The 10,622-nt window shown below is 32.2% G+C and overlaps 1 protein-coding gene across 1 annotated transcript; it reads left to right on the plus strand.

Moving 5' to 3' along the window:
* The first annotated feature begins 9,085 nt into the window (after nt 1-9,085).
* LOC104880435 (uncharacterized) lies at nt 9,086-9,612 on the plus strand. The gene is made up of 2 exons (XM_010657021.1): nt 9,086-9,248; nt 9,323-9,612. The coding sequence occupies exons 1-2, from the start codon at nt 9,086-9,088 to the stop codon at nt 9,610-9,612; spliced, it is 453 nt and encodes a 150-aa protein (XP_010655323.1).
* Nucleotides 9,613-10,622: the final 1,010 nt, after the last annotated feature.

Here is a 10,622-nt window from a genome sequence, read left to right on the forward strand (position 1 = left end):
GGAGAATACCTTAAACAAACTAAAGGAAGAGGGATGCCCTAAACAAGTTGATAGTAGGATGATGCCCCAGACAAACTAACAGTAGGGGGATGCCCTAAATAAGCTGAAGGAAATAAAATGTCCTAAATAAACTGAAGGTAGGGGGATGCCCTAGGTGATAACTCATAAAAATCAACAAATGGGTCTAACAACAATGAAATCAGCATGAGATGTGATAAACCTAAAGAGGGGGGTATGCCCTAGTAGAAGAGCGCTAAAGGGGGTATGCTCCAGTATGACGACTCGTAAAGATCAAGAAATAGATCGAGTAGTGAGAAAATCTGCAAAAGATCTTATGAACTCAAGGATGGGGGTATGCCCTAGTAGAATAGCGCTAAATGGGGTATGCCCCAGTATGACGACTCACAAAGATCAAGAAATAGATCGAGAGTGAGAAAATCTGCAAAAAATCTGATGAACTCAAGGATGGGGGTATGCCCCAATGTAAGATAGTAACCAACATAAGACACAGAATGTCACCATATAAGACACTCTAGGATATGTTCAACGATGATGTAATTAAAAGTCTAACATCAATGAATAAATGCTTAAACAAGACCATACATCACATAAACTATGCTGACAAAACAAAACTAAAATAATGGACCAGACAAATGTTGACCAAGACTCCAAGTCTGAAATGTAAACAAAGCAAGACACAACATATCAACTGTCAATATGAAAACATCATCACAAATACATCAACAATCTAATAGACCTTGCCATCATGGAAGATGTTGAACCTAATGTCCAAAGGAATGTGAAAACTTGACTAAAAAACTCAAGACTGGTCTGCATCCTCCCATGATCAAGAGAATGGGATAAAGTCATGTAGGATGATAAAATAGGTGGGCTCAAAAGAATATATGCAAGGCTTTGACAAGATAGAGGCAGGTATAACAGTATCAAAGGTAGGATATTTGGATGTCCAACAAAGGTAAGTGGGTAGCCAAATCAAACCAGGTGAGCTAAGAAGACTGATCTAAAAAAATATCATCATCTCTATGATCCATCAAAAGCAGCAATCATAAACAGAAGGTCAAGTCTCAATGTCAAATCAGTAAGGTGGTTATGCCCCAGTATGAATGCACCCTCTCAAAATAGGTAAGCCCTAAGTGCAAGATAATCTCTGGGAAGTATGTGTCTGGCATAAACTATCATCTCACAAAATCCATCACCGATGAGTGGGCTATACTCTAGTATAAGCATCTCCAAATCAAGCATCATAGGAGAAGTATAATCCATGATACATCATCGAGTCAAAGTAAATCTTTACTCTTTGAAGTCCTCTCATACTGTAACACGATGGGAGTATTTGATCTCCTCCAAGGAATGAGCAAATCCCAATGTGGAAAATCAAGCAAAGTGGTATATCTAAATAAAAAAAAATGCTCTCTGATGTGATCATGTAAGCTAGTGTCTCTAAGATCAATCTCTAATGAGAGGGTTATGCCCTAGTGTAAGGCGATCTCTGAAATGCTCAAGAACCAATATAGCTCTCATAAGTGTGCGCCATGATCCAATCACTCAAAAATATGTCAAGACCAATGAGAGGGCTATGCTCCCGTATAAACACATCCAATCAAATCACCCAATCATATCTCATACTCCAATGTAAAGAAGAAATTGATCACCTCCTAGGAACGTCTATGTCACAAAAACCATCATCAACTAAGATAGGTATGCCCTTGTGTAATAGTCATCTGAAAAAATCAACCCTCAACTAAGAAAAGTGTACACCCTAATGCAATGTATCAAGCAGAATGACTACATACCCGATAAAAACTCTTTGAAGTGACTATGCCCCAAGTGTAGGGTCATACCATAACTCTTGGTCCATCACAATCAGAATGTTCTTCGACCAATCTCAGATATCGCCCATGTGAGAGCTATCAAAACACAATGCATGATATCATGGCCTCAGGGTGGTCTTAAGACCCGAGACGTAACGTTGGCTAAGGTAATAGGGTGAAAGAAATGAAAGGAAACAAGGCTCAAATACCCAATGATCAAAATCCATACCCTCATGTGTAGAATGTAATATGTATAGAGAATCTCATAAAACATAGACCTAAGGACGTCTAATATGAATATATTGGTGATGAAGAAAGAATCCAAGATGAATATATCAATGATGAAAGAGAATAAATGAATAATATCGAACTGCTGATGGAAAGTATAAGAATGATGTGTGGAAAATATCGAACACGAAATGTAAATTGATATGAACAAAGAACAATGTAGGCAAGGTGAATGAAATACCATAAGAGGAACAAACAAATTGAAGGAAAATGAATGAGCATTGATCTACTCAAATCAAGTCATGAAAAATAGTCAAATCATCAGCGTATAGACTGATGAATGAGACAATAATTTGAAGTCCCTAGGAAAAGGTCATTCGTCTCTCACACATAAGATACATAACGAGATAGACACAAGAAGATGAAAGCCTCTTGAAAGTTCACATACGAACTTTCATAAGCAACTAACTCAATAAAGTAATCTCAATGAAGGATGACACTATATACATACATACATACACTTATTTTATTTTTTTCCTTTTTTTTTACTTGCATATACTTTAAATGTCAACAAACGAGCACCACTGAGAATACATAATGAAATGGATATACTCTTAAACAATGACGTAGGCGAACTTTCTTTGACAAGATGAGCTTCTAAACTAAGGATCTCCGAACCAATGTCCATGAGATAAGAGTGGAAGGGGACATGGATGTCCTCCATGCATTGAAATGTGAAAGGTCATCATCACTCATGGCATAGAAAGAAACGTGATGACAAAGACAAAAGATAGAACAAGGATATAAACAAAGAGGTATGATGAAAAATGATGGTAGGATAACAAAAAAATGATGAAGAAGATGAGTCAATAAGTCCATGGCTCATGAGACTCCCGAATAAAGCATATATACATCGGAGGGCCCCTATCCAGGTGTAAAGGTTGAGCAAGGCTATAAGAAAGACCTATCATAAGGTGTTGGCTCCTAAAGACCTAGGTCTTTCGAATTTTTTCTTAGGGATTAAAGTTTAACAACTCCAAAATGGAATCTTTCATCACAGTTAGGGAAGTATTTGACAGATCTACTTGAAAGAGTAAAAATGCTCAATGCAAGATCTATATCAACTCTTATGATAATCGACACTCTACTCTCAACTCGACTTGGAAATATTATGGATGATCTAACATTGTATAGAAGCATTATTAGAGCTTTAGATTATGTCACCATAACCAAACCTAAGATCTCATTTTGTGTTAACAAAGTTTGCCGATTCATGTAACATCCCTTAGACATTCATTAGAAAGCAGTCAAAAGGATATTGAGATACCTGAAATGAACAATTGATCATGGTCTAATACTTCACAAACTCAACAATTTCTTTGTCACAGGCTACTCTAATGCTGATTGAACCCCTGATCTTGATAATAAAATATCTACCTTAAGTTATTAGGCATACTTAGGTGGAAATTTAGTGTCAAGGAGCTCTAAGAAATAAAAAATTGTTTCAAGGTCTTTGTGAAACCAAGGTTTGGTTAATCTTGATTTTGATGATAACAAAACAAGGTTTAGAACTAATGATCATATTTCAAGTGTGATTAGGCAAGACGATTTTCAAAGTGGCAATCACAAAGACAAATCATACCAAGGAGAAATCATGAAGAAGAAGACCACCTCAAAGAGAAGAGTTTTTCAAGACCTAAATAAAACTAAATGATCATATGCTTGTATGCCGCGAAAGTGTTATTCAATGCATGTTATATATCTTTTTAAATGCATATGTTCTCCCATATATATTTTTCCAAATCATGCTTTAAATTGGGAATACTCTAAAAATGAGCAATCTTTTATTTGGAAACTATTCTCAAATGAAAAATGGGGAGATTCATTTTTATGAGAAATCATATCATGCTTATTATGTACTTTTTAAACTTTTGATAACATGTGATTCCCCTTTTATACTTTATTGAAACTTTTTGTTGATGACAAAAAGGGGGAAAAGTAATGGTAGGTTGCTAACTTGTGAAGAAATGTCAATTTTGTTTTAGCAATCCTATTCATATTGATGCTATGTGTTTTATTGGTTATATTTGTATGCATCATATTTAATAATAATGTCTTGCCAAATTGCTAAATGCTCTTTATGCTATTTATGTTTGATTATATCATTTTGAGCATCCTTAATATACTCCTTGAAGTTTCTAAACTTGAAAATTTTCTAAATTCAAAGGAGCATATATTGAGGGGGAGCTTTTTAGCAACCTTGGGTTTGTCATCATAAAAAATGGGGAGATTGTGAAACCAAGGTTTGGTTAATCTTGATTTTGATGATAACAAAACAAGGTTCAGAACTAATGATCATATTTCAAGTGTGATTAGGCAAGACGATTTTCAAAGTGGCAATCACAAAAACAAATCATGCCAATGAGAAATCATGAAGAAGAAGACCATCTCAAAGAAAAGAGTTTTTCAAGACCCAAGCTTCATAAGATCTCTTTGTAAGGTTGTTGGTGCACTAGGACTTTCATGCATTTCATTCTTTATTTATGCACCAAAATCATCCAAGAGTAATATTGTTTTAAATATCTTAAAAATTGGATGATTTTATGTTTTCAACTAAAACCTTATGTTAAATGATTTTCAAACTTGTGTTAAAAGGTTTTAAGTTGAAAAAGGTTGGGTGTTGAGCCAAAAAATGGCTCAACCGGTTCAACCGGTTGAGGACCGGTTGAGGGAGGCCAAAAAGTTTCTCTCTCTCCCAGTGGCCTTCTCTTCTTGGTCAAGGTTGAACCTCAACCGGTTAAGGTCCGGTTGAGGTTCGGTTGAGGTCTGATTGAGGTCCGGTTGAGGTCCAATGGTCACCTATCAAGCATTAAATGTTAACGGCTAGTCAACCGATCGACCCTTAGCTCGACCGGTCGAACCCCCAACTGCTAGTTTGACTTTTTTCTTCTATAAAAAGGCTTCAATTTTCATTGTTTCAAGTGCTTAACTTTCCCAAATCTTTCTTGAATATATTTGAGCCTTGGAAGAGTGTTTTTTAGTGCACCATTGTTCTACAACTTGCATATCCTTAGTATACCATTCAATCCTAGTTTTTCTTGTATCATTTGAGCTTAAAGCTCTTGTGCTAGGATTTTTGAGAGATTATTTTATTTGTAAACCTTTGAGAGGAAGTTTCTCAAGTGTGGGGTATCACTTGAGGGGTTGTTCAAGAGTGGGATATCTCTTGAGAAGTGTAAAGGGTGCTTGGAGCTAAAAAGTTCAAGAGGGTGAATTGGAACCATAATCCAATTGTATTGCTTGAAGGTTTGGTTTGGAAGTCTTGGATTAGTGGAACCTCAAGCTCGAGATTGAAGCTAGAGGAGAGTGGATGTAGGCCGGGTTGCGCCAAACCACTATAAACTCTTGTGTTTGTTTTCTCTCTTCCCTACTCTTTAATTTATATGCAATTGTCTATATATTGATTATTATATACTTGCATATAATTGCCTCTTGCATTCACTTGTTTAAATTTGCGAAAAGAGACCATCACCTTATTACCCACCCTCTAGGGTGATCACCATAGGTTGGATTAGCATAAAAATCCTAACAGTCTTCAATAAGAGCAAAGTACCACAGTTTAGCTCATGTAATTGTAGAGATACAATGGTTATAAAGTCTTCTTAGAGAATTAGGTGTCAAACAAACCAAGCCATGTATCATTGGTATGGTGTGACAATCTTAGCACAGACTTCTCATTAGTGGACCCAATATTACATTCGCTAACAAAACACATGGAACTAGATTTTTATTTTGTGAGTGAAAAGGTCATTGAAAAGAAATTGCAAGTTCATCATGTTCTTTCACTAGATCAAACAACAAACATACTCACAAAGGCTTTATCAGCTTCACATTTTCATTGACTAAAAGACAAGCTAAACGTGGTCTCATTGACCTTGATCAACTTGAGGAGAAGAAAAAGCCAATAGTTTGTAAGTGGTGTGGTAGTTCATTGCTAACAAGAGGGATTTTGACACGTATATAGGTCATTTTGGAAGTTTGTTTTAAAATTGAAAAAAACATATATTGGTCAGTTATTTTTTCTATTTAAAAATAGGGGAAACCCAACATTACTCATTAAATAAAATATACCCATTTATTTTCTCTTCTTTTTCTCTAATTCTCTACATGTCGCAATGTCACTACACCATTTTTTCACTCTAATGCTCCACACAACCATCAATCTTGTCGTTGTTCTTTGTTAGATTTCAAATATGGGTGGGTTTCTTTTTCCTTGATTCACACAAAAGTATTGGTTAACTTAGGCCTAGATTTAGGTTTATAGGCTTATGCTTTATGTTTGGCTTAGGTTCAATTTGGGCCTGTTTGATGTGGGCTTATGTAATTTGGGGTCCTAATATTTTAATTAGACTTTGGGCTATTAGCTTGTTTGTTACATTGGGCTTTGAGCTTGGACCATGATTTTAACTAGAATTGTTCGACTTGCTTTGGTTATATTGATTTGAATATTTTGGGTTTTAGACTATTTATTTAGGTAGACTATGTCTAGTTCTTGGAAATTTTGAAAGAAAATGCAACATAAAGAAAATAAAAGTAAAAGGAAAGAAATTTCACTTATATTAACTCTTCAATATAAAGATTAAATAGTTTGAAAATGTATAAGTTTCTAACTAATTTTAGTTATATTTTATTTTCTTTCATACTTTCCATAGTACAATCAAATCATTTTACTTCGTATTTTTTTCCTTTTTTTAATACTTTTGAGGAACCAAATATAACTGTAAAGTTCAGTTCTCAAAAATACTAAGGAAAGAAAAAAAAATGTTAAAAAATAATTTTTTTATATTTGATTTTACTTTGAGAAAGATGAAAAAATTAAATATAATTAAAATTAATTAACAACAAATTAGTCAAAACTTATTCATTTTTCTTTAATTTTATATGTAAGACTATATTTGGTTGGTTGTATATGACAAATAATAGAATAAAAAAGGGAATACCATATTCTATTCTATATTTGGTTGATGATTAGATAAAATAAGTTATTTTATCACTTATCACATCCTATATGTTCAATCTAACGTTGGTTATGATTTATCTACTCTCTTTGTTATATCCTTTCTACTTAGGATATATTAATTTTAAAATAAGATGTAACATATCATATTCCATTTTACATTTCATTGAAAATCGTATCTTACGATATACATTTCCTATCAAACGGAATATAATATCTTATGATATATATATATATCATATCATATTTTATCCTGTCAATCAAATATAACTTAAAAATAAAATAATTAAATGAATTTGAAGTTTTCCCTTACTTTTTCTTTCTTATTTTTTTTTCATATTTATTTTTATAATAAATAATACAAAAGAAAATCAAATATAATTAAAATCAATCATAACTTATTCCTTTTTTTATTCTTTATATAAAAGGGTTAAAATAATTAGATCAACTTGAAGTAGTATAAAACAATAACTTATTAACTCTAAATCTTTTCATTTTTATTTTCTTGCACTTCCGTTTTTCTTCCCTCAAATTTTCTAAGGGGGTTTTGAACTTCATCATTGACTTTAGCTCTTCATTTTGAGTTTCTAACTTTTGGGTTTATTTTTTTTTATAGATATTTAATTTGAATTAGGGTTTAGGGGGGTAAATTACGATTTTAATTTGGATTTAATTATTAACTTTGGGTGTGTATATTATTCCAATTGCACTTTGTTTTGATTTGCACATGGTGCAAATTCCAATGACAAGAAGAAGTGACAAGTGGATGGATGGATGTGGTGCGTTAAGAGAAAGCAGGCCAACCAAAGAGTAAGAAAGGCCCTTTCAGAGAAGGGGATTCTCCTTCATCCTCTCCCTATTTCTACATTCGGGTTTTGAGAGATGACCATATTCGTACTTCAGAACAGAGGAAGAGGGCTACAGCTAGTGGAATTTGGCAGGACTGCAACAATTTCTAATGGTATAGTTTTTTTCTTATTGTTTATTATTTTTTTTTTTTTGCATGAGTGGCATAGTTCCAATGGAATTGAAATAAAATAATAAAATAAATGTTGGGGAATTTTTTTTTTAATATTTTGGAAATACATGCAAAATACTCTTGGGAATAACATATTTTTTTAATATGGATTTTTTTAAAATAATTTGGGACAGGATTTCTGAAAACAATATTTGAAATAATATACTTTTTAGTAAATATTTTCTTTAAAAAAATTATTATTTTTTTATTGAAAATAATTTGATGAGAAAAAGAGTTATTTAGCACTTAGGTTTTTTTTTTAAAATAATAATTTGGGAATGAAAATGGTTATTTGAGCACTTAGGTTTCTCTTAAAATAAACTCATGTATATTTCATGTTTTTTTTCCTTATAATTGATATTAATTTCGTTAATTAACTAAGAGTGTATTTGACAGTAATTTTAAGATGTATTTTTAGTTTTTTTAATACTTAAAAAATAAAAAAATTTAAATGTTAAAAAGATTAAAAATATTTTCTAAAATCACTATCAAACACTCTCTAAGTGAATATTAAAATTATTTTAACTTACTTATATATTAAAGTTGTGTGTTATGTGACATATTTCCCTTGGCTAATCTAATCTCGCAATCTAGTCTTGTGTTAAAACCTTGACCTTATTTTGAGTTATTTGATTTTTTTTATAAAAGAATAAAATAAATGACGACTCTAAAAATAATTAAGTAAAATCCATTTTTACAAATACATAGTCATTTTCAATAAAGGAAATTAAAATTTGGAATATTTTAAATAGGACTTAATGTTTTGTAATTTAAATTCACATAGAGATAGAAACCCATTATAACATGAAAGCCAAATCAAAACTTTTTTTTCTCTCATTTTAAAGTCACAATTCACTAATAGAAGTCATTTAATTTTATTTATTTTTTAATAAAAAAAGGATGATTTTTAGAAACTTAACTAACAAAGTTCCATAAAATATTGCATTAATATCTTCTAAATATGTTCTAATTTTGTACAATTATAACATAATGGAGAAGAAACCAACAACATACTACATTCAAAGATGTGGATGTAATGGAGGTGGTGGTGGTGGAGGTGGCGGCGTTGGAGGAGGAGGTGGTGGTGGTGGTGGTGGTGATACTGATATTCATACTCATAATGATAGTAAGCAAAGTGGTGATACTAGGAGTGGTGAGAAAGTTACAAAAGTGGTAGTCGTGGTGCCAACAGTAATGTCAGTGAAGGAACCAACATCATCGATGAAGAAAATGAAGAGATGGATGACGCAGCCACCACCGCCACCGATGCCAATGATGCCATCGCCGATGCCGATGATGCCAGCGCCGATGCCGATGATGCCAGCTCCGATACCGATAATGCCAGCGCCGATGCCGATGATGCCAGCACCTATGGATTTGATGCCAATGATGCCAATGGATTTGATGCCACCACCAATTTTAGAGCCACTGCCACCACCATTTTGGGGGCCACCACCACCATTTTTCTATTGATGATATTGATGAAAACGACTACCATAATGGTGGTTGTGGGGTAGTTATAAAGTTTATTTCATATAAGAAGTCGAATATTGAATGAACTCAATTATTTATCTACTTTATAGTGTAATTCAAATGTTGTTAAATTATGGGTTAATTATTTTCATTTCTACCTCCATTGAAGCTCAATTAATTAGAGTATTTGTACCATTTAAATATGTGGTCTGATTGTATTTAGAGTGCGATGGGTAATATTTTTATTCCAAGTGTGTCTAAAAGTGTTATGAGACTGATCTATCAAATGTTTCTCCAAAAATCATTGTAAGTGATTTTTTAATATTATTATTGATTTTTCAAAATTTTATAAGTGTTTCATAAAATTTGTTAATTTTTTTTTTTCAAAAACAGTTTTTAAACTAAAAATCTATTTAGCAGTAATTTTATTAAACATTTCTAACATTTTTAACACTTAAAATTTTTTATCATTCAAGTGTTAAAAAATTTAAAAACGTTTTCTAAAATTAGTGCAAAACGCACTTTAAAAGTATTTCCTAAAATCATTGTCAAACGAGTTTTTATTCTAATAGGAGTCATATCCATTTTCCTTTCTATTAAAATTTAATTAACTAAGGGTGTTAAAAGGAACAAAAAAAAAAAACAAAAAAAACAAAAAATAGAATACAAAGACTAGTAAGGGCCATGGTTTTAATTGGATTTGTGATATTAATTCGTTTCGGCTTTGGGCTCTAATTTTTTTAATTAACAAGGGATATGGGCTTAGATTTTATTAATTTGATAGTACATTGGCCTTTCTTTTTCTTTTCTTTTTATTTTATTTTATTTTATTATTTTCGCTTACTTTCACTCTCATTTAAAACAAGAGGATATATTTGATAAAATTTTAAATTAATATAGAATTTAAGGTTTAGTGAATGAAATTAACCCATACTTATTTGATTGATTGTTGAATTGGGCTTCTTTTAAATTTTTTACATTGGCCAACTCCAATTTGAGTTGTTTGTTCTGAGTTTTAAGGCGTGACAAGTCAATGAATGGTGCTTTTGCAAGA

The sequence above is a fragment of the Vitis vinifera genome, chromosome 9 (assembly GCF_030704535.1).
Source record: "Vitis vinifera cultivar Pinot Noir 40024 chromosome 9, ASM3070453v1".
NCBI lineage: Eukaryota > Viridiplantae > Streptophyta > Magnoliopsida > Vitales > Vitaceae > Vitis > Vitis vinifera.

Bases quoted from the DNA above. Each gene is read 5' to 3' on its own strand.
- LOC104880435 (XM_010657021.1), top strand. From the start codon at position 9,086: ATGGAGAAGAAACCAACAACATACTACATTCAAAGATGTGGATGTAAT. The intron at 9,249-9,322 runs GTGAGAAAGTTA...TCATCGATGAAG, and splicing joins AAGTGGTGATACTAGGAGTG to AAAATGAAGAGATGGATGAC.